General features: G+C 38.1%; 1 protein-coding gene across 3 annotated transcripts in view; it reads left to right on the top strand.

Moving 5' to 3' along the window:
- CFAP210 (cilia and flagella associated protein 210) overlaps positions 1 to 24,311 on the top strand; it is a 36,351-nt gene that overhangs the window by 10,677 nt on the left and 1,363 nt on the right. The window contains exons 5-9 of one of the 3 annotated variants that reach the window (XM_028478852.2): positions 10,670 to 10,826; positions 15,724 to 15,863; positions 17,893 to 18,085; positions 18,816 to 18,980; positions 20,953 to 21,917. In XM_028478852.2, coding sequence (XP_028334653.1) covers positions 10,670 to 10,826; positions 15,724 to 15,863; positions 17,893 to 18,085; positions 18,816 to 18,980; positions 20,953 to 20,991 — 694 coding nt within the window. In that variant the 3' untranslated portion in view covers positions 20,992 to 21,917. Of the gene's footprint in view, positions 1 to 10,669; positions 10,827 to 15,723; positions 15,864 to 17,892; positions 18,086 to 18,815; positions 18,981 to 20,562; positions 20,660 to 20,952; positions 21,918 to 24,311 lie in introns of those variants that run through there. The other 2 variants (XM_028478849.1, XM_007109842.2) reach the window with 2 other exon arrangements.

Genomic DNA, 24,311 nt, shown 5'->3' with positions numbered 1-24,311 from the left:
TAACAAACAACCACACAATCTAGTGGCATTCAGCAGTAACCATTTATTTCTTATGTACCTGAGGGTTGTTTGGGCTTGGCTGGGTAGCTTGTCTTCAAACTGTAGGACTGGCTGGGTTTGCTTGTTACTGTGAGAAAGGCTCTGATCCTGCTCCATGTGGGCCTCATTCTGAGGTCCAGAATGAAGGGACAGCAAGCACCTGGGGAAAACTTTTCTCATGATATTGACAGATGCAAGAGATTGAGCCCAAGCTTGCAAGTACATGGCTAAACTCAAAGTCAAAGGGCAAGGAAATACAGTTGGCCCACCGTGAGTCTAAAGCAAGTCACGTAACCATGCCGACATCAGTGGGACAGAGGAGTGGACTCCCATGGAAGTGGGAGTGAGAGAGTCATTTTGAACAATAACCTAATCCAACACAATAATTTGTTATTGTTTTGGTATGTAGCCATACAGACTTCCTTTTGGTGTTAGTGTTGGAGAGGGTCACATTCATTGAGGTATAATTTACATTTAATAAAATTCGCCTTTTAAAAAGCATATTGCTATAGCTGATTCACTTTGTTGTACAACAGAAACTAACACAACATTGTAAAGCAATTATACTCCAATAAATATATTAAAAAATAAAAATAAAAAGAATATTGCTGTATAACCACCCCCAAATCAAGATACAGAACACTTGATCACCCCAGAAAGTTCTCTCATGCCCCTTTGCATGAAATTCTATCCCTTGCCCTCAGCCCGTGGCAGTCATTCATCCACTGATACAGACTTTTTTTTCTGAGCATGTATACTCACATTTTATAAAATAAAATTGGATCCACAGTATTATTTTTTCAAATTTTTTTTCACTTACCAGTATGTAATGAATTCTTGCCATGTTGGTAAATAGAAATCAAACCTGATCTTTTTTTAAAAGTAGTGTATATATGGGGGGGGTGTATTTGTGTGTTATTTTACTTTTCTAAGTAACTGACACATGCAAATAGGAAAAGGCACAGAGGGGATTTAGTGAAAAGTCTCTTCCTTGTCCATCAGCTACCATGTTTCTCCACTGTGAGACCAGTTTCTTCATACTGTAGTTTAAATGTATATACATTATATAAATGTATCCAAAAATTAAATTATACTCTGGTGGACAGTTTTACCATTTTTAAAGAAAAAAATATTTTCATAATTAAACATTACATCATCAATTCATGATCATTATAGAATTAAAAATATAATTAAACAAAATAAAATATAAATAAAAAATCACCAGAAACGCTGCAATCCGGATTAGGCACTGTTAACATTTGAGTGTACGTTCATCTCCTCTTCAAAATTTTTTTAAAATGTTACAAATAATAAATGAATATATGCTTATTGTTTAAAATTCAAGCAATACAGCAAAATTTGGAGTAAAATTTAGAAGCTCATCTTTATTTCCACTCTATTCAGTGTTTGTCCCTTTAAGTCCCATTTAACTCTTCAAAAATACCTATTATTAAAAGTTTTTCTGTTTTTTCTGGCCGCGTTGGGTCTTTGTAGCACACGGGCTTTCTCTAGTTGCCGCACGCGGGGGCTACTCTTCGTTGCGGTGCGCGGGCTTCTCACTGGCACGGCTTCTCGTTGCAGAGCACGGGCCGTAGGCGCACGGGCTTAAGTACTTGTGTGGCTCGTGGGCTCTAGAGCACAGGCTCAGTAGTTGTGGCGCACGTGCTTAGTTGGTCCGCGGCATGTGTGAGCTTCCCGGACCAGGGCTCGAACCCGTGTCCCGTGCATTGGCAGGCGGATTCTTAACCACTGCACCACCAGGGAAGTCCCTAAAAGTTTTATAGCTATCACTTCAGGATGTTTTATTGCAGTTACTGATACTTATATTCAGGACATATTTAAGTGTGTATATATTTTTTAACATGGATGTTATATATTTTTCTGTGACTTTATTTTTTCATTCAACAGTATACCTTGAACGTTTTTTATGCCAGAAAATATGGATCTGTCACATCTTTTAAAATAATCATATTGTATACTAAACATGTACCATGATTTATTTACCTACATTATTACTGAGGGAAATTTGGATTCCACTCCCCCGCCCCATTTCTAACAATGCTGCAGTGAACATCGTTGAGCATATGTCTTTTGTGCAAAGATGTATTTATGTAGGATAGATTTCTTGAAATGGACTTGGATTTACATTTGGAGAGGTACTGCCAAATTGCCCTTTGAGAAGGTTTTAAGTACATTCATTAATGATATCTGATACACTTTTCTTTATATTATAACCAATTCTGGGTAGTATTTTTTTTGTGATTTAATGTGCAAAAACTTGTATCTTTTAATTTACATTTCTCTTAGTTTCTAGTAAGGCAGTGCATTTTCTCATGTGTAAATGTTCATTTGTTTGGGGTTTTGTTATCATGAATTGGTTACTCCTTTGTTCTTCTGTGTAAGTTGTTTCATACTGAAATGTATGTTTATCATTGATTAATTAAAAAGTGATTAATAAGTGGTTTTTATATATGACATATTGCAGATTTGTGTCACCTTTTCTGAATGGTTTTCAGTATTTAGAAAATATTTATTTTTATGTGCTCAAATCTGTCTTTTTTCATTACTATGAAAAAAAAGGGGGGCTTCCCTGGTGGCGCAGTGGTTGAGAGTCCGCCTGCTGATGCAGGGGACGCGGGTTCGTGCCCCGGTCTGGGAGGATCCCACGTGCCGTGGAGCGGCTGGGCCCGTGAGCCATGGCCAATGAGCCTGCGCGTCCGGAGCCTGTGCTCCGCAACGGGAGAGGCCGCAGCAGTGAGAGGCCCGCGTACCAAAAAAAAAAAAAAAAGGTTTTGGTTTTTGTATATATATTTATTTGTCAAAATCACAAATGTCTAAGTGACATAGACATCAATTCTCAGGATACATGTGTTGCCAAATTATGTATTCTTCATTTCTTTTAAGTCTTAGTAAAAAGAGAAGGGAAATGTTGGATTTATTGTAAGTTTTTTCTTTGCTGGTGTAGAGACCCAAGGGTTAGTGCAAGTTAGTGACGGAGCTGTTGGCAGAGAGGAAGGCAGATATTTGACCAGTGATTCACCCTTGAGAAATCTCTCTTCTTATATTGGCTGTTGCAGCTCAGGTGTAATTACAGGTAGCAGCCTGATAGTCAGCAAGCTACCTGGCCAGTGCTAAAACCTACAGGACAGACTCCCATTTATAGCCTTTGTATGTGGGCTGTGTTTGGGCCACAGGATCCCCTTTCATGTGGTCTTTGGCAATAGGGTGGAGGTTCATGCAGGTTTAGGATTTGTTTTAGTTGTTTCTTTGGATTATCTTCAGTGTAGTCTAGGAGATTTTCCATTAGGCTCTGAGGTCAGCATAAATTCCTTTACTTACTCTTCACAGTGGGCTCTGTCTTTGCGAATGGTGGCCAAGTGTTACTTATTCTCATTGCATTCTCAACTGCCCTATTTTTCCCTAAAATTTCTTGAAAATTCAGGTATGTGGGTAAGACCTTGCTTTAGTTTCTAGTAGTGGTATAGAATTTTCCCCATTCCATTAGTTGCACTGTGGGGAATTAGGAGGGGAAGGATAGGTGACATGTGAGCTTGGTTTGCCAGTTTGGTTCCAGAAGTCCTACATCTTATATTTATTAAGAAACATTCATAGAAAGTAGAGTAGTGGTTGTTAGCAGCTGGAAGAGGGCACAATGGTGAGTAATACAGGGTCTTTTTTGGGGATGATGAAAAGATTCTCAAATTTAGATAGTGGTGATGGTTGAAAATATCTATAAAGGTTCTAAAAACAACTGAATTGTACACTTTAAGGGGTGAATTTTATGGTGTGAAAATTATATCTCAATAAAGCTGCGATTAAAATCTAAAAAACAGAAAAGAGAAACATTCAGGGACTTCTCTGATGGTCCAGCGGTTAAGACTCTGAGCTTCCTCTGTAGGGAGCATGGGTTTGACCCCTGGTCGGGGAACTAAGATCCTGAATGCCACGTGGTGTGGCCAAAAAGTAAAAAAACAAAACAAACAAAAAATTCAATTACAAAATTATCACCATGTTGTATTCTGTTGAATGTTGATGCATGTGTCAGTTATATACAACTCAGAATGCATGTTACTTTAAAATATTGTTAGGAATGGTGATGAGCCAATAAAAAGCCTCTTTAAGACAAAAGTAAAATTGGAATCATAGCACTGGTATTAACCTGAGTGGAAACAGAGGACTATATGGTAGAAAATGGAGGAGAAGAAGAGGATTTTTCCCCTTTTCTTGAATAATAAGAGTTTATTCCGGAGCAAAATTTCAAGAGAGGCTATTTATTTATTCATTCAATCATCATTCATTGTTATAGACATTTATTGAACAATGTTTGCCATCCACTATTCTAGTCACTGAGAATACAAAGATGAATACAATAGTCCTTTTTCCTTAAGAAGTTTACAATCTGGGGAGGAGGGTATAGATACGGAACAAATAATTAGACTATGATAGCAAATATTTTGGGAAATATATATACAGAGTGTGTGGAAGAATATAAAATGGACAACTGATTCAGTCTAGAGAAGGCTTTTCAGAAGAGATCAGCTCCTGTACTTAATTCTGAAGAATGAGTAGGAATAAGCCATGCAAAGGGTAAGGGATGTAAAAGTATTTTAAGCAGAGGAAATAACATGGGTGAAGGCCCACAGGTGAGACAGAATATGGTGGGTTTGAATAACTACAAGATGGCTGTAATATAGAGGACTAAGAGGGCAATGTTAAAGATGAGATCGGAGAGACAGGCAAGGGCCAGATCATGATGTGCCTTGTAGGCCATGTGTCTTAAGGTCTCCCCAAATTTGGGATGACTCTCCTCTTTGAGCAGAGACCAAATTTTAATTCTTTTAATCCCTAAGAAATGGGAATTGCAGGTTCCAAGAGGCAAGACTCTTGCATGCTCTACTAATTGTATTACCAAGTGCTACCCAGGTGTCATCTGGTGGTGGTTTAAAATATATCCACACAGATTTGATATTCCTCCCTTCAGAGGGTAGAGCCTAATTCCTTTCCCTCTTCAGTGTGGGCCATACATAGTAACTCATTTCCAAAGAATAAAATGAGGTAGAAGTAATGGTGTGTGACATCCTGAGATTAGGATATAAAAGGCATTGTGGCTTTCTCCTTGGCATCTCTCTTGGATTGCTCATTCTGGGGAAGCTAAGTGCCATGTTGTAAGATACTCATGAAGCTCTGTGGAGAGGTCCATGTGGCAAGGAGCTGAGGCCTCCTGCCAATGGATATGTGAAAATTGGTTCTCAAGACTCTGTCAAGCCTTCAGATGATTACAGCTCCAACATCTTGACTGTAATCTCTTGAGGACAACCCAGCTAGGCCACTCTCAGCTTCCTGAATCTCAGAAATGGTATGAGATAATAAATGTTTATTGTTTTAAGCCACTAAATTTATGGGTAATTAGTTACTCAGCAATAGATGACTAAAACACCCTGTACAGCTGCAGGCCCTGTACCTGAAAGTGAGATTTTTCACACGCTTCTTAAACAATCTCTAGGCTGCAGGCCTGGAGATTGGTGGTCTTTGAGCAGTATAAGAGTCTGCCAGTGACTCACAGTGGGCATGATTAGGATAGGGCAAATAAGGGACTCTAGTGACACCAAAATCCCCCCAAAGAGGGATTTTGACCAACAGCCTTAAACATAATTATTGAAAAGACACTTAAGAGTATAAACGAGGAATAATTCTATTTCCTTCTATTGATAGGTAAGCCCTTCTCTAGGAAGAGGCCCATAGACCATGCTTAAGAACAACTCAGTTACTGTTAATCTCATCAGCTTCCCAAGAAAAGGAAAAATCATCATAGGACAGCTTGCTTCACTTTCTCCTGGATAAGAGAAGAGGGCTTAAGTGATCTTATTTATTCCTACTGATTAAAAGCCATCCTAAATCTTGTAACTTCCAAATTTGTCACTCTAGTCCAGACTCTCCCTTAAGTCCCACTTTCACATATCTCACCACCTTTAAGACATCTCCATTTGGATATCTCTTACGTACCTCAGATTTAAAATGTCTAACACAGAATTATTGATTCTCCACACCCACAGTGGACTTCCTAGTGGCATCCTTACCAGTCAGTTGTTCAAACCAGAAACCTAGGAATCCATCTTTATTTTCCTTTATTTCCCAAGTCAAATCTGTCAGCAATTCATGTTGATTTTTTTCTCCAAAACAAATCTTGAATTTATTGCTGTCATCTTAGTCTGAGCCACCCTAAAATCCCATGGATTATTGCATCAACCTCTTAACTGGCCTCCTATTCTCTCTTCCTAATCCCTTCTCCTTTCATCATCCAGAGAGATTTTATTAAAATGAAAATTGATCTTATTATTCTCCTACCTAAAACATTTCAGTGACTTTCCATTCATTTAAGATAAAATGGAAACTCGACTATCTCTGGCAAGGCCTTGTGTCAAAGGGCCTCATCTACTTCTCAAACTTCTTTCCCACCACTCTTTCTCCTTAGTTATTATACCTCCATTACCCTGATCTTCCAGGCCTCAGGCGCCTGTCAGATCATTGCTTGCCACATGGCCTTTGCACATGCTTTTTCTTCTGTCTGGAATTTTACCTTCCTGTTCTTCATCTGTGGGCTTCTCACCAGCTCAGAGGTCTTCTTTGTCTTAGGGAACAGCTCTGTCCAAACAGCTCTCTCTGTTATGTAAAATAAATAATTAAATTGTTATTCTTTTTCTTGTCCTGTTATTTTATATATATATATATTTTTTTTTTAATTTTTATTTATTTATTTTCTTTATTTTTTTTGGCTGCATCAGGTCTTAGTTGTGGCTCACGGGATCTTTTGTTGCGGCGCATGGGCTCTTCGTTGCAGCACACGGGTTTCTCCCTAGTTGAGTCGTGCAGGTTTTCTCTCTCTAGTTGTGGTGCACGGGTTCCAGAGCAGGTGGGCTTTGTAGTTTGCGCCATGCGGGCTCTCTTGTTGAGGCGCATGAGCTCAGTAGTTGTGGCGCGCGGGCTTAGTTGCCCCGCGGCATGTGGGATCTTAGTTCCCCTACCAGGGATCGAACCCGCATCCCCTGCATTGGAAGGAGGATGATTCTTTACCACTGGACCACCAGGGAAGTCCCTTGTTCTGTTATTTTCTTTACAAGACTTACCTGGATTTGTAATTATATTATTTTTCTATTTACTTGCTTTTGTTTTTATGTTTTTGCCTGTCTTCCCACTGGAATGTAAGCTTCTTGAGGTCAGGAACAACGTTTGTCTGTTTCATGATTGTAGTAGAAATTCAATAAATAGTTGTTAAATAAATGAATGAGAGGTCTCAAGATTACAGAAGAGTTAAGTGTGATTCTTAAGTCTCTAGAATAGGCAACAAAAAAGAAGTTGGTACTGTTCACCACGATAAGGACAAGAGACCAAAAGGATCAGTTTAGAAAAGGAGGAGGATGAATTTGCTTTTAGACATAGTGAATGTACCTATCAGGTGGTGATGCCTCTTGGGTTGTCTCTTCAAGAATCAAGCATGTCTATTGTAATAGAGACCTCATCTTTTTAAAAATAAATTTATTTATTATATTTTTGGCTGCGTTGGGTCTTCGTTGCTCCTCACGGGCTTTCTCTAGTTGCGGTGAGCGGGGGCTACTGTTTGTTGCGGTGCGCGGGCTTCTCATTGCAGTGGCTTCTCTTGCTGCAGAGCACGGGCTCTAGGCACGCGGGCTCAGTAGTTGTGGCTCACAGGCTCTAGAGCGCAGGCTCAGTAGTTGTGGCGCACGGGCTTAGTTGCTCCGCGGCATGTGGGATCTTCCCAGACCAGGGCTCGAACTCCTGTCCCCTGCGTTAGCAGGCAGATTCCCAACCACTTTGCCACCAGGGAAGCCCCAGAGACCTCATTTTTGATGTTGGGCTGCTGACTTTTTGTTAGGCCCCACCCTCCCTTCCCCTTTGGCCTCACATCTGGACAGGCTACTAAGAAGGCTCCTGGGCTTACCTCTTCCTTTGTTGCCAGTAGGAAATTTAAATCTCCTGTGCACAGGAGCTTTTCCCCAGTTTCACCCCTTAGTCACAATAAAGACCCAAACTCACTTCCTCTGCTTTGCCCAAGTCAATCCAGACCTACTTATGCCTACACAGCTCTGTTGGGTGTCCCTTATGTGATAATACTGTCTCTCAAATTCTCTTGGTGTGTGGAGGGTCATCTGAACCACAATTTGGGTAGGGGTCCCTTCCACTTTTATAGGAGTTCTATGTAACATCTATATAAAGTTAAGTCAGATCTGGGCTAGATCAATACAGATTTGGGAGCTTCAGAATGTGAATCAGGGGTAGCAAAGAGGTTTCATGACAAATTCTGCTCTGATGGTTTGGCAGAGGCTGCCAGTTCATTGGGCTGAGCAGGACCAAGATTTTTGCATTGATTTTTGTTTTGCATTGATTATTGATGTTTGCTATGGTCATGGGTGTTGGAAGTAAAGATATAAATGTTATGTATTTCTTCCCTGAACTAGAGGATCTCGGATTTCCTTCAAAATGTTGACTTTGCATTAAGCTAAACCTATGGCAGATAGTTGAGTAGTCTACCCAAACTAAGGTAGAAGTCTTTATTGACAGTCTTTATTTAATAGTTATATAGATCCCTGTCAATATTATCTCTTCACTGACACTAGAGACATTTTTTTCTTATTCACTCTCGGAATAGGTAAATTATTTTTTGGCTAAAACAATGAATTGTCCAATACATGTATAGGTATAATGTTAGTGATTTCCAGATTTGCTAAGGAATGTTAAAATTGCAAATGTTTTATATCTTGTTTTCCCTTAAAGTAGCAATTTTAAAACTTCAAAAACTTTCTCAAAATTAGATACATCTCTTTTTATAATGTCCTTTAAATCTTGATTATTGACGTGAATTTGCTTCTAAGAGATTGGTATACTATTAAATAGTTCTAACAAACTAAACGAATAAATAAAAATTTGAAAACCTAGTATTTTTAGGGCAATCATAAAGTTGATTTAGCTGTGGCCAACAGTGACCTTTTTCTTAGCTCCTCCTAAAGAGAGTGACTGTGACTCTAAGTGGATGCTTACTCAACTGTTCTGAATTGGCTTCATAATACCAAAGTGAACTTACTGGCTCACTTAACTGTAAAGTCCTCCGTGGCACAGGGAAGGGAATTCTCCCCCTCCCTGAAACCAAGAAAAAATGTTATGATTGGGTGCATATGAAAGAAAGGTTTACTCCTCAGTCTTTTTGTCTATTTAAGTGGGTTGTTTACCCACTCTGTACCCACCTGTTCAGGAAGAAAAAGAACTGGAGACAACTGATAGAGAGCACCAATGGAGCAGCCTGCACACGTGTTGATTGGCTGACCGGGATGCGTGGGCGCATAGACCAAGATACGGGGCGGGGGGCGGGGGGGGGGCGGGCTTGGGCTGTTTTGCCAGTATGCTGAGGATTGACTGCCAGATGTGGTCACGGAGAGTCTGCAATAAACTACTGATGGTGGATGCTCCTGGTTGTGATGGTGGTGGGTTGGGGGTGTGTGGGTTGTAGAGGTAGAGCTGGAGCTAAATGCAGATCAGAGCTCTGCAGTGAGGACACTGCTCAGGGATCTCTGAAGAACTCACGCATAAGCCCTGTGAGACAATCAGCATTTAATGGCTAACCACTCAGAAGGCATCAGTAGTTAGTCCATGTTGGCTAGAGAAAGGATAACAACCAAAGTGCCAGCTGGGTAAGGAAGTTGTTGCCCTTCTTCCATCAAACCCCATCTCCTGAGAGGCCAGATCCATAGCTTAGATAGCATCTTCTAGTACTGAAATTGAAAAGCAGCAGGGATTAGGGACTTCTCTGTAAAATAATGTCACCATTTCAGCATAGTGTCTGTCATTCAGTTAACTGGTTCTTTCTAAAGGAAAGGAACATTTGAATCTACTGTAGGACTTAATTTTTGTGAGAAATGAAACAAATTTTGAAGAAAGAAAGATATTGGCAATCCTGGGTTAACCAAGATTGGATTTGTTTTTGTATTTTTAAAACTTTTTTTCTACAATTTATTTGTTTGAATCAGATTCCAAGTAAGGTTCATACATTGCAATTGGTTCCTATGTCCTTTTTAAAAAAAAAAATTATTTATTTATTTATTTATGCTGTGCCAGGTCTTAGTTGTGGCACGCGGGATCTTCAGTTGCGGCATGCGGACCTCTTAGTTGCGGCATGCATGTGGGCTCTAGTTCCCAGAACTGGACCACCAGGGGAGTCCCTGGATTTGGTTTTTTTTTTTTTTTTTTTTTTTTTTGCGGTACGCGGGCCTCTCACTGTTGTGGCCTCTTCCGTTGCGGAGCACAGGCTCCGGACGCGCAGGCTCAGCGGCCATGGCTCACGGGCCCAGCCGCTCCGCGGCATGTGGGATCCTCCCAGACCGGGGCACGAACCTGCGTCCCCTGCACCGGCAGACGGACTCGCAACCACTGCGCCACCAGGAAAGCTCCCTGGATTTGGTTTTAATCACTGCTCTTTACCTATCTGTTCTTGTCCCAAAAGAAATCCACAAGTTCTCCTTTACACCTTCAAATCATCCCAGGTAAGAATCTAATTCATTTCTTTAAAATATATTCTATTTTTCTACGTCGCTCTCAGTTATAATTTTTTTTTTTTCTTCAGAATAAAGGAACATGAAGAGGAAGAAGAGAGAAGGAGAAAAGAGGAAGAAAAGGATGCTGAGGAAATAAAACGACAGAATTCATTATATGAAATAGAAATGAAAAAAAAAAGAGGAAAGAAAAAAGAAGAGATCAATGAAAGCAGGAGACTATTTTTTGTAAGTTGAAAATACTTCAGAAATGTATCTCTTCAAAAAATGTACAAAGTCCAATGCCAAATTTTTAATATGTTTTTTTATAAATAATAGTGGTATAGAAAACAAGTTTGCTATTGAGTTTTTAAGTGTACTTTGGGGGGAGCTATATTTGCTGTTATTTCATTTGGATATGCTCTCATTCATGAACAAGAATTAAGAGAATGAGACTTTTTAAAAATGAATTTTGTTATCCTAAAAATGAGAGTTGTTATGAGCAATGAATGGGGTGATACGTGTTTGTTATCTCCTGCACTATTAATATGTGCTGAATAAATGGTAATAATTATGTTAGTTGCAATTTATTTTGTAATTTTTTATATTCATTTCTTTAAAGTTATTTTTTATTCTTAAGTAACATATACACAGATTTAAAACATCAAACATCACCAAAATGCTTAAAAGAAGAGTAGCAGTCATTGTTTCACTCCTTCTGCTTCTTGGAAAATTATATTCTAAATAATCTATATATTTTAGGGACTTCCCTTGTGGCGTAGTGGTTAAGAATCCGCCTGCCAATGCAGGGGACACGGGTTCCAGCCCTGGTCTGGGAAGATCCCACATGCCGCGGAGCAACTAAGCCCATGTGCCACAACTGCTGAGCCTGCGCTCTAGAGCCCATGAGACACAACTACTGAGTCCGTGTGCCACAACTACTGAAGCCTGCGCCTAGAGCCCGTGCTCGCAAACAAGAGAAGCCACTGCAATGAGAAGCCCACACACCACAATGAAGAGTAGCCCCCACTCACTGCAACTAGAGAAAGCCTGCGTGCAGCAGCGAAGACCCAGCACAGCCAAAAATAAATAAATAAATAAGTAAATAAATTTAAAAATAAATAATCTATATATTTTTAAAAATATATTCAGCTTTAAAGACATGTATCTTGATTTATCAAATTTAAACATTTTCTGTCTCTCTGCCCTGGTAGTTGAGGATTTAGCTCTTTTCTAATACTGTCCCCTTCCCATCCTCCTCATCCCCCCAAATCATCATGGCATAATTTTAGTTTAATCATTATTATAATTTTATAAATATTGTTCTCTGAAGAGCTAAGAAATATACTATGATTATAATTTTTTGCTTCCATAAATGTTTTTCTGTGGTTAAAATAATTCTAATTGTTTGCATTTGCTTTAAAGCTGTATACCTCAATTTTTTCCATATGTTCAGTACATTCTGCCAAATGGTTAATGATATTAGTTTTCAAATGTTCAACTAAGTAATATTAAATTATCTATGGTTTTCTTGGAGCTCCCCCATCCAGAGTCCTCCGTCATTCTCTTCCTTCTGGACTGTTTGCTCTCTAGGCCTGCTGCTCAGCTGTCATTCTGGAGCTTCCCTGTGCCACTTTCCTGGGTCTCAGCTCCTATTTCCTGAATCTTATGCCTTCCTCTTTCTTGGTTTATTCCTTCATCTTGCTGAAATACATCTTTTTTAAAAAATATTTATTTATTTGGTTGTACCGGGTCTTAGTTGAGGCAGGTGGGCTCCTTAGCTGCAGCATGTGGGCTCCTTTGTTGTGGCAGGTGGGCTCCTTAGTTGTGGCATGCATGTGGGATCTAGTTTCCTGACCAGAGATCAAACCTGGGCCCCCTGCATTGGGAGCACGGAGTCTTATCCCCTGCACCACCAGGGAAGTCCCCTGAAATACATCTTTGAGTAGCTTCTGAAGAAAGGGTATAGAGGAGTTAAAAATTTTGAATTCTTATCTGGAAAGGTTATCATCTAAAGTAATGCTTGCTTTGGGCTTCCCTGGTGGCACAGTGGTTAAGAATCCGCCTGCCAATGCTGGGGACACGGGTTCGAGCCCTGGTCTGGGAAGATCCCACATGCCATGGAGCAACTAAGCCTGTGCGCCACAACTACTGAGCCCGCACGCCACAACTACTGAACCCAAGAGCCACAACTACTGAGCCTTTGTGCCACAACTACTGAAGCCCACGCACCTAGAGCCTGTGCTCTGCAACAAGAGAAGCCACTGCAGTGAGAAGCCCGTGCACCACAACAAAGAGTAGCCCCTGCTCGCTGCAACTAGAGGAAAGCCTGCGTGCAGCAACAGAGACCCAATGCAGCCAAAAATAACTAACTAACTAACTAAATAAATTTATAAAAAAAAATAAAGTAATGCTTGCTTTATAGTTTGGATGTAGAATTCTGGGTTCAGAATTCAGAGTTTTGTATTTATGTTTTCATAATCATCTAGCTTTCAGTATTGCTATGGAAAAGTATTATGGTCTTCATTCTATGTATGTGGTCTGGTGTGTTTTGTTTTTACTTCCCTTGTCTCTCTTTCTCTGAAAGCTCTGAGGGTCTTTATCTCTGCAGCTCTAAAATTTAACAGGGACATACCTTGTTTAGGTCTTTTTCATTTTGCTGAGCACTCAGTTGATGCTTCAACCCATAAATGCATCAAGTTTTCTTATTTTATTTCTTGTATAATTTTGTCCCTTTCTATTTTGTTTCTTCCATTCTAGAACCCCTCTGATTTATATTGGACTTTCTGAAGTGATGCTCTAATTAAAAAAAAATATTTTCTCATATTATTAGTAAGGGTAAGACTCAAAAGTGTATAACAGAAAACCCAAAATAAAGAATGTAAAAAATTACAAAATAAATTGCAACAGTACCTTTATCTGAAGTGCAGAGGTGGTCATGCCAAGGCTGATACGGTACCTCCAGAATCAAGGGGGAATGAGACAGCTTCTCTTTTTCTGCTTTGCTATTCTTGGAACATAGGTGGCTTCTGTCCTCAGGATTGCCTCATGGCCTTGAATAGCTGCTGGAGCTCCTGGCCACATTCCAGGCAGCAAGAAGGAGAAATGATGAAGGACAAAAAAGGATTTCCTAACTATCTGTCCTCCTTTTAAGGAACTTTTTCAGAACTCCCACTTAACAATTTCCATTAAATCTCATTGGTTGTAATTTAGTGACACCTAGCTGAAAAGAAAGCTTGGAAATATAGTCTTCTAGGTGAGCATATTGCCACTCTGAACAAAATCTGTGTCCTGCTACTAATGCAGAAGAGAAGAAAGACTCTTGGGTAGGCAATTAATTGTTCCTGCCATTTTTGGTTTTTGTTTCACTTTGAGAGCTATTCTCAACTTTGTCTTCTAAATCTTCTATTGAATTTTTAATTTTAGCTATCAAAATTTTAATTTCTAAGAGTTTTACTTGTAATATTATTATTCCTTTTGCATAAAATCTTATTCTTGGTTCATGGATATAATATTTTTATCTTTCCAAGTCACTTTGGAATAGGACAGACCTTGTTTTGTATGCTAACTCTGCTACTTACTAGCCATGTGACCTTGAGCTGAGGCTTTCAATTTTTTTTTTTTTTTTTTTGCGGTACGCGGGCCTCTCACTGTCGTGGCCTCTCCCGTTGCGGAGCACAGGCCCCGGACGCGCAGGCTCAGCGGCCATGGCTCACGGGCCCAGCCGCTCCGCGGCATGTGGGATCCTCCCAGACCGGAGCACGAACCTGTGTCCCCTGCATCGGCAGGCGGACTCTCAATCACTGCGCCACCAGGGAAGTCCGAGGCTTTCGATTTTTAAAAATCAGGATTAACTTTGTGTTAACTCTGGCCTTTTCTTATAAAAAATCTGTATGAACATTTACAATAAACTTAGAAAAAAACAGTAAAATAAAGTTTTTAAGAAATAATTCAAAACACTTTTAAGAGTTTGATATTTTCATTACCTTTTCATGTCAACTAATATATCTCCTAACCAGATTACAGCTTTGAAAAGTAATATCCCATAAAATAAGAGTACTTAAGAGTAGTAGGTACATAGTAGACCCTGAGTTATAAATATAGTGGAATATTAAATATTATACCTAATAACTTTTACCTTGAATTGATTTCTACTTATAGTAACAGAAAGCACTGATACCTCTATGTATCCAGGCTGTTGTGTTCAAAGACACCTATTTTTATGATGGTTAATGCAGGTCAGGTTGTAGAATTCTAGAACCCCTCTGATTTATATTGGACTTTCTGAAGTGATGCTCTAATTTTAAAAAATATGCTGATATGAACAGATTTTTATTCTTTGTTAAAAAACTGACCTATTAAACATTTTAAAATTAGAATATACATCTGTATAATTTTTTGTATATGAACAAAAAGAAAGCCTGGACAAGAAAGTAGTTTCACAGTAATTGAGTCTGGTGGGTGGAATTAGGAATAGGCAGATGGTGGATGTGGTAGGAAGGACGCTTTACACTGTGTGTTTTTAAAATATTGTAAATTTGTGTAGCATATGACTATATTAACTATTCAAACATTAAATGAATGTATACATATTTACTATATTTTATCTGATTATAGAATTATTTTAAATTCATATTTGTAAAGAAATGAGATATTTGAAAAGAAATACAGAAAATTAAGATGTGAAAGTCACCTATAATCTCATACCCTAGAGATAACTACTGTTAACATTCAATACATTTCTTCCAGTTATACATTCATTATAAACTTGTATTTATATATATTTGCAAAACTAAAATACTCCATGGTAGTGTTTTATATTCTGCTTTTTTCTCCTACTTACTGATTATGTTATTTGTATATTCCCATGTCTTTGAGAGTGTAATTTATTTAACTGTTTCTCCATTATTGACTATTTAGAGGTTGTTTCCAATTTTCACTATTATAAATAACTTTGAGGTGAAGTGCATGGTAGGTACATAAAACGTAGTGTCCAGCTCTGATTATCTCCTTGGGATAAACTTCCAAGAGAGAAATAATTGTATTAGAAGCTGTGACCATTTGACATTTGATATCGTATTAGATATCTATATGTTGAAAGATACTTTTCTTTGTGATAGGATAATACACAATTTTTTCCTCCAAGGAACATTTGAATGATAAAAATACCATCAAAGCTATAGAACGGCAGCAGCAAGAGGAAGAAGATGAAAAGATTAGAAAATTTATCAAAGCAAAAAAGCGTCTTACACAAATGGGGAAAGAAAAAGAAGCTGAAACACACAGGTCATTTTCTAAAATAATTTTTGTGATTAATAAAGTACTGTCTGAAATTATTTTATTTTAAATCAGAAGTTGTGATATGAGAGTAGTCTTTAGGAAAAAGGTCTCATTATTTATGTCAGGGCGTTTAGTGACATGGTGATTTCAGCTTGGAGCACATGATTTGGGGTTCCACACAGATGACATCTGTGTGGTAGGTGGTTGGAAATACTGAAAATCTCTGCTTTAGGAGAGGGGTTTGAGTTGGAAATGGCTTCATGAGCCATTGATGTACAAGTGGGAATTGGAACTGTGGATACAGGTGAGCTCACCTGGGGGAGTAGGTAAGAAATGACGGTGACATAGTTCCTAGGGAAATCCATAGTTAAAGGTCAAATGGAGAATGAAGATAATATGAAGACCAAGGAATAGTTCCCAGAGAATGGAGGAAAAGCAGAGAAACAGCAAGGGAGGGGGTGGTGGAGACTCAGTAAGAAGAGAGCAGTCATCTGTGTTAGATCACTAGAGGGATTAAATGAGATTTTTAAAATGAAGCACCCATCAGATTTAGAGGTCATTGCTTACCTTAGTGAGCAGTTTGGGGTGAGGTGAGGTAAGAGACTTACAGTACATCGTGTTTCTGTCTAGACCATGCTTTTCACTTGTGCAAAACCCTCTGATGGCTTTATATCACACTTAAGAGTCTTGACTATGGCCCATAAGGCTCTACATCCATCCTAATTCCCAGCCGACCCCAGCCTCCTCTCTCAAACCTCATCTCTTACTGTTCTCTCATTCTTTCCCACTTTGTCACTCACACTGGACTTCTCCTGTACCCTCTTTGGGGAATGCTCACCTCCTTTAACTCTTTCAGATCATTACTCAAATATTGCCTTCTCATTCAGGCCATCCCTATGTTATTTAAAATTACAAGCCCACACCCCACATTGCTTATCACTTTAACTGCTTTCTTTTTCTTTGTTGCATGATACAGCACTATTTTAATTATTTATTTTGTTTGCTGTCTCTCTACTCCAACTACTGCGAAAGCTCCATGAAAGTAGAGATTTTTAATGTTTTTGTTTACTGTTATGTCCCAGTACCTGGAATAGTCCCTGGCACATAGTAGGTAATCAAAGTGTTTAAAATATTGTTTTTGAAAGCCTAGATGAAATGTCACCTTTTCCATGAAGCCTTCCTTTTTTCTCATTTGCCCACATCATTTTCTAGCTTTCTCATGGCATTTATCACTTTTGCCTGCATAGTTATTTACATAATTGTCTTTTCTCCTCTTTAGATTGTCATTCCCCTGGGGCATGTGCTGTGTCCTTTCTCATTGTTTCTCCCATGTTGCTTTGCAAATTCACTCAATAATCAGTGAATATGTCACAACTAAATTTAAAATTATATTTTGCCCAATTTCCTTAACAAAAATGCCCCCATTCCTTTAACAAATATGTAGGTATTGTTGATGATGGGCCAGGCACCATGCTTGGCCCTGAACTAGAGAGAGGATTTACCCTGTCTCTGACCTTGGAAATCTCACAGTGTAAAAGGAGAGTTATTTATCTTCATATAAACAGATGAACTCAATAAAGTGCTATGAATAAATTGCAGACAGGGCATAGTAAGGATGAATTTATTCAGGATTTTGATAGCTTTATCTGTTTTTGAGGTTACATTTAAAGAAAGGCCTTTGACTTATTTTTATAATCTATGCCTTCAATATTAGAGCAAGTAGGATAGTCTAATAAAGTATTTAAAAATATTTCTCATGTGGAGAATTTTACACTTTATTTCCTATACACACACATACACAAGATCATACTATATGCATTATTCCCTTTGGATTTTTAGAATAGACTTTATTCTAAAAATAAAGTATAAAATGAAGTATTAAAAATAATTTCTACTTAATATATGAAAGGAGCGATGGGGCTCCCTTTCAGTCTTGTAAAAGACTATAAAATATCTGACTCTCTAAATAAAGTATATTGGCTCCATAAAAAATCCATTCATGAAGACTTGACAAGTGATGGTTATTTTGTTATAGGCTAATGGAGGAACGGAGAGAAAGAATAAATAACTTCCTGAGTAAACTAATGAAAGAGAAATTTGACAATGAAGATTTGATTATTGCTAGAGATATTGCAGAAGCTGAGGCTGAATGGGAAAAAAGAGAAAGAGAAAAGTATGAAAAAAACAAAGCAGAATTAAAAGCAATTGCAGAACATAGAGCTCTTGTGGTAAGCAATTCAATGATGACAAATAAAAATCAAAAAACAAATTTGAGCCCTTTACACTGTAGGTTCTCCTTACTCCCTCCTAATACACTCCTTCTGCCTCCGTGACAAAAACTAGCAGATCTGAAAAACAATGTATAAATTATCTTCCTATAGTCTTGAAATCAGACCATGTTTACTTTCTAACAGAAGATGACATGGTAGACAATTACAAATAAGATCTTTATAGATGCAAAGTAATAATAATCTCTTCTGTTTCAGAACCATCTGAAGTGCAAAAAGTTATTCAACATACCTTTCATTTGAATGTTTTTAAGACAAATCAAGTAAAAATGACCCCATTGCGTTTCTGTATACCTTAATCCTTCAGAATTTATCTCCTACATGACTGTCATAAGATATAAATTGGATACTTTATAAAACAGTGTACCAATTAATTTTTTACCTTACAAATATTTCCCTACCCTGAGATGGTCTTGCTTTTCTGTTCCTGTATGTTTTTAAAAACAGTATCATTCTACTTACGTTTTTATTGTGTTTCTTGATATTAAGGAAATAGAACAAAATCAAAGTAAACTGGCCACGTGGGAATCAGTCCATGTGTGTCCACTTTTCTGCCCTTGCATTGCTCCTGGCTGACTTTCTGCTTAGAGCTTTCTAACTTTTTGCCTTATTGAAGGCTGTTGGTTGCTACAAATGGTTTTAATTTTTTCCTTTGCCTTTTATCATCTAGATAAAAAATAAAGAGGAAGAAGAAAGACAAAGAAAAATAGAGGCTAAAGAACAATTGCTAGCTATCCTGAAAGCGGACCAGATTTTCTGGGAGCGTGAAAAGGAGAAAAAACGGAAAGCTGATAAAGAACGTCGAGAGGTTCAAGATGCCCATATTCAGCAAATGGTAATTATTCCTTAATGTTTATACTTCTTTTAGCAATAAATATGTAATATAGAGTTCATGATAGTTTTCTGTTTCCCAAAGCAGTTTTCTTTATCAAGTAAGATCAGATGGTCATTATGGTTATGACACAATAAAGTGTATTAAAAATGTGAAGAGTTAGTTTTTGTTTTTATGGGTATTAATGTTCTCACACTAGGTTTATGTCTTTTGCACAACTATTTATCCTTCTTTAGTTTCTATTGTGTTTTGATAAATATGAAAGAAAATACAAATGCAAATGACAGGCCATGATGCTTCCTTTACTTTTTCCCCCTCTTTAAAACCACTACCCAGAGAATATGTTGATTGGGATCACATAGGTTTCATATTTGAGGTGAGTGGGGGTCCCAGAGATTTTAAAACATGTATGGAGGACCTGGCATCCAATCATTTGTGTCTAAAAACTGTTTTCCAGAATAGCTGTACCATTTTCCATTCCAACCAGCAATGAGTGCAAGGACAAGTTGCTCCACATCCTTGCTAACGCTTGTTATTGCCATCCTTTAATTTTTAACTATTCTAGTATAGTGTTATCTCATGGTGTTATTTTGCATTTCCCTAATGACTAAAGATATTGAACATCTTTTCATGTACTTTTTAGTCATTTGTGTGCCTTGTGAAGTGTTTATTTAAATCTTTTGCCAATTTTTTAGTTGGGTTGCTTTCTTTTTTCGTTTTAAATTTATTTTATTTTACTTTTGGCTGCATTGGGTCTTTGTTGCTGCACACGGGCTTTCTCTAGTTGTGGCAAGCGGGGGCTACTCTTTGTTGCTGTGCATGGGCTTCTCATTGCAGTGGCTTCTCTTGTTGCAGAGCATGGGCTTCTCATTGCAGTGGCTTCTCTTGTTGCAGAGCACGGGCTCCAGGCACGTGGGCTTCAGTAGTTGTGGCACACGGGCTCAGTAGTTGTGGCTTGTGGGCTCTAGAACACAGGCTCAGTAGTTGTGGCGCATGGGCTTAGTTGCTCCGTGTCATGTGAGATCTTCCTGGACCAGGCTCAAACCTGTGTCCCCTGCATTGGCAGGCAGATTCTTAACCACTGCGCCACCAGGGAAGCCCTGGGTTTCTTTCTAATTGTTGAGTTTTAACTTTTTTTAATGTGGTGAAATATACATAACATAAAACTTACCATTCTAACCAGGGATCCCCAACCCCTGGGCTGCAGACTGGTAGCGGTCCGCGGCATGTTAGGAACCGGGCCGCATAGCAGGAGGTGAGCAGTGCGCAAGTGAGCAAAGCTTCATTTGCCACTCCCCATCACTCCCCATTGCTTGCATTACCACCTGAATCATGGCTCACATTACTGCCTGAACCATACCTCCCCCTCCCATCCGTGGAAAAACTGTCTTCCACAAAACTGGTCCCTGGTGCCAAAAAGGTTGGGGACTGCTGATTCTATTTTTAATCATACAGTCCAAGGACATTAAGCGCATTTACACTGAGGTGCAATTGTCAACACTGTCCATCTTCGTAACTTTTTCATCATCCTATTCTGAAACTCTGTACCCATTAAACAGTAACTCTCTGTTCCCCTTCCTCCCAGTTCCTGGTAACCAGTGTTCTACTTTTCGTCTCTGTGAATTTGCTTATTCCAGGTAACACATATTAGTGGGATCATACAATATTTGTCCTTTTTTGTCTGTCTTATTTCACTGAGCTTATGTCTTCAAGGTTCATTCATGTTGCTGCATGTGTCAGTTTCATTCCTTATTAATGCTGAATAATATTCCACTGTACATATATACCACACTTTGTTTATCCATACATCCACCAATAGATATTTGGGTTGTTCCCATTTTTTGGCTATTGCAAATAATGCTTCTGCACATTGGTATACGATATCTGTTTGAGTCCCTGTTTTCAATTCTTTTGCTTATATACCCACAAGTGGAATTGCTAGATCATATGGTAATTATGTTTAATTTTTTTTCAGAACCACCATACTGTTTTCTACAGCAACTGTACCATTTAACACTCTGACCAGCAATGTTCAAGGGTTCCAGTTTCTCCAAATTCTCAACATTTTCTGTGTTTGTTGTTGCTTATAATAATGGATTTGAAATGGTATCTCATTGTGGTTTTCATTTGCATTTCCCTCATGATTAGTGATGTTGAGTATCTTTTCATATGCTTATTGGCCATTTCCATTCAGTCTGAAGACTTTCTTTAGCACATTTTATAGCACAGGTGGGCTAGCAATAAATTCTTTCAGTTTATGTTTTTCTGGAGATGTCTTTATCTTGCCTTTTCATTGGATATCATTTTTTTCAGACTTTTGAAATGTTTGTTCCAGTGTCTTCTGGCCTTCACTGTTTATGACTAGAAATCTGCTGTCAATCATATTGTTTGTCTCCTATATGTGATGTGTCATTTTTCTCTTGAAAATGAAGTTTTTTCTTCATTTTTGGCTTCCTGCAGATTGACTATGATGTATTTTCCTTGAATTTTTTCTATTTGGGATTTGTGGTGCCTCTTGGATGTGCTAGTTAATATCACCAAATGTGGGGAGTTTTCTGTCATTTCTTCAAATATTTTTCCTGCTTCTTTATCCTTTTTTCTTCAGGGACCCAATTTGCACATACACAGAGACATCTGATATTATACCAGAAACCTCTTGACAATTCTGATCATTTTTAGTCAATATTTTTCTTTGTTCCTCAGATGGGACAGTTTCTATTGACCTACCTTCAGATTCACTGATTCTGATGTTGAGCTCATCTAATGAATTTTTCAATTATTGAACTTTCAACTCTACAGTTTTCATTTGGTTCTTTTTTATATTTTCTATATTGTTTCCATTTCTCTGATTAGATTCCCAGTTCACGCATTCTAAGCATATTTCCTTTAATTCACTGGATATATTCATAATAACTGCTTTGAAATATAATTGCTAAAGTCAATACGCAGTTTCATTCAGTTAGTTTCTGTTTCCTGAGAATAATGTAACACGTTTCTGTTTCTTTGCAGGTCTAGTAATTTTTGGTTGAAAACTTGACATTTTATAGAATATGTTATAGAGTCTGTTTTGTTCTGAGAGTTGTTGCTTGCAACTGCTTTCCCTGGACGCAAGCTATGAAATGTTTTCACCACAGAAGGTAGCCTCTGATGTCTTTGCTCACTTTTATTTTTTAAAGCCTCAAATCCTAGGGTTCCTTACTGTACTGGTTTTGACAGTCATCCAATAATATGGGTAGAGTTTATGTTCAGACACCTTCAGCCAGTAATGTTTTCACTCCTACCCCTGCTGTGCAAGCTGTGGGCAGGTTGAGGGTGGTAGTCCAAAGAACACTAAATTCATAATTTCTCCGAGGCTTTTTTTTGCCAGGCTCCTGAGGTATCCTGTGTGAATGTGTTTTATCAGTCAGGGATGTCTGTAGAGTTTATCATTTCAACTCTTCTCTGTCTCATTCCAGAATCTCCCCCTTCAATTTCTAGCTGCTTTGCCACTCAACTCAAATAGAATCTGATATTATTGTCCAGTTAAATTGCAAGTTTTCACCTCCTTAGCTGGAGGGATAGCAGTGCCCTCCAAAGAATGCCAGAAAATTGCGGTTCTTACCCTTCTGATTTAGTAGCAGTTTTTCATAAAAAAACACTTCTCAAGTAGTTGCCTGTACATGGTCACTTACCAGTGCTCTGAAATGGTTGATTTTAATAATTTTTAATAATAAACTTGTTTTCTGTGGAGAATAATTGGCCAACCTCATGTGGCCATTATCAGAAGTAGGATCTGCCATATTATTTTGAAGCAAATTCCAGATATCATATCATTTTATCAATGTATATTTCAGTATCTCTAAAACTCAGGGACTCTTTAGAAATTAACATAATCACAATTCTGTTACAACATCTAAAACAATTAACATTCAAAAATATAAAACAATTAACATTCAGAATTTAAATTTCCCCCCAATTGTCTCATGAATATTTTTTAGTTTTTGTTTGAGGATAAAACAGGGTCCATATATTCTGTTTGGTTGATTGTCTTTCAAGTTTCTTTTTTAACCTATAACTCCTCCTCCACCTCCATCCTGTTTTTGTCTTAGGTTCTCCCTCCTTGTCTCCATTATGTTTATCTTGCAATTTATTTGTTGAAGGAACAGGGTTTCTTATCTTTTAGAATTATTATAGTCTGCATTTTGCTGATTGGATCCCTGCAGGGTAGTATTGTTCCTCACATTTCATGTAAAATCTAGTTTAGGTCAGATTCAGGTTCAATTTTTTGGTGAAAACTCCTCATAACTGGTGTTGTGTATTTCCATTAGAAGGCATGTAATGACTGTTGTCTCACCTTCTGTGATACAAACAGCCTTTGATGACTGTTACCTAGATTTAATTCATCAGGTGGAAAAATGTTAGTATTTTCTGCTTCTCATCGATTTGCTGAAGTTTTCAAAGAAATTTTCATGATCAGCAGTTCCTCTGAAGTACATTTTTAAAAGAAAAGACAGGATATTTGATCCTTTTAACTGTATTTTCGAGTTTTCAAAATAATTAGCTCTCTAGCATCCTCCAAAGGTATGTTATTTTACCCCCATGTGTTATAATTTTTAGGATTTTAAACCAGTATTTTAAGTTTCTTTACAAATCTGTATTTATGCTTAAAGTATATAAAGTTTAAGGTACCAGTCATATATTCCATTATGGTTACCTTTCCTTCCATTCTCATTTCTTTTCTGTACTTCAAATATTTCTCCCTGTTCCCTCAATATCTTTCTACAAAACTGCTACCAAACCAATACAGTATATCCCAACTACTCCTTGTTAAGATCCCAAATTACAGCATTTTACCATTGATGATAGTTCTTAGTCTTTTCTCATTTTTTCCTAATGTTATTGAATGTCATTTTCTATTTTTTCAAACTCCTAGTATCCTATCCTGTATTCAACAAATAGCATGAAAGCCTGTTTTGAAACGTAGCACTCAGTAACAAAAATTTGGTATTTTGTATTCATATGGTTGTTTTATTTCCTCACAAATTTCAATTCCTGGTAGATCTATCCAGTTTAAGCTACTATTTTATGCTGAAGTGTTGGTTACTGAGTTTGAAATATATTTTCATGAATACTATATTCATAAGTAGACAAAATCTTAATTTTTGATAAACTCAGCATTTCTTAAAATGCTTCTGAGAAGACACAATGAAAAGGTGTCGGGCTTCCCTGGTGGCGCAGTGGTTGAGAGTCCGCCTGCCGATGCAGAGGACGTGGGTTTGTGCCCCGGTCCGGGAAGATCCCACATGCCGCAGAGCGGCTGGGCCCGTGAGCCATGGCGGCTGAGTCTGCACGTCC

This window comes from Physeter macrocephalus, chromosome 2, assembly GCF_002837175.3.
Source record: "Physeter macrocephalus isolate SW-GA chromosome 2, ASM283717v5, whole genome shotgun sequence".
Taxonomy (NCBI): Eukaryota; Metazoa; Chordata; class Mammalia; order Artiodactyla; family Physeteridae; genus Physeter; species Physeter macrocephalus.
This window is presented reverse-complemented; position numbering and strand designations above follow the sequence as displayed.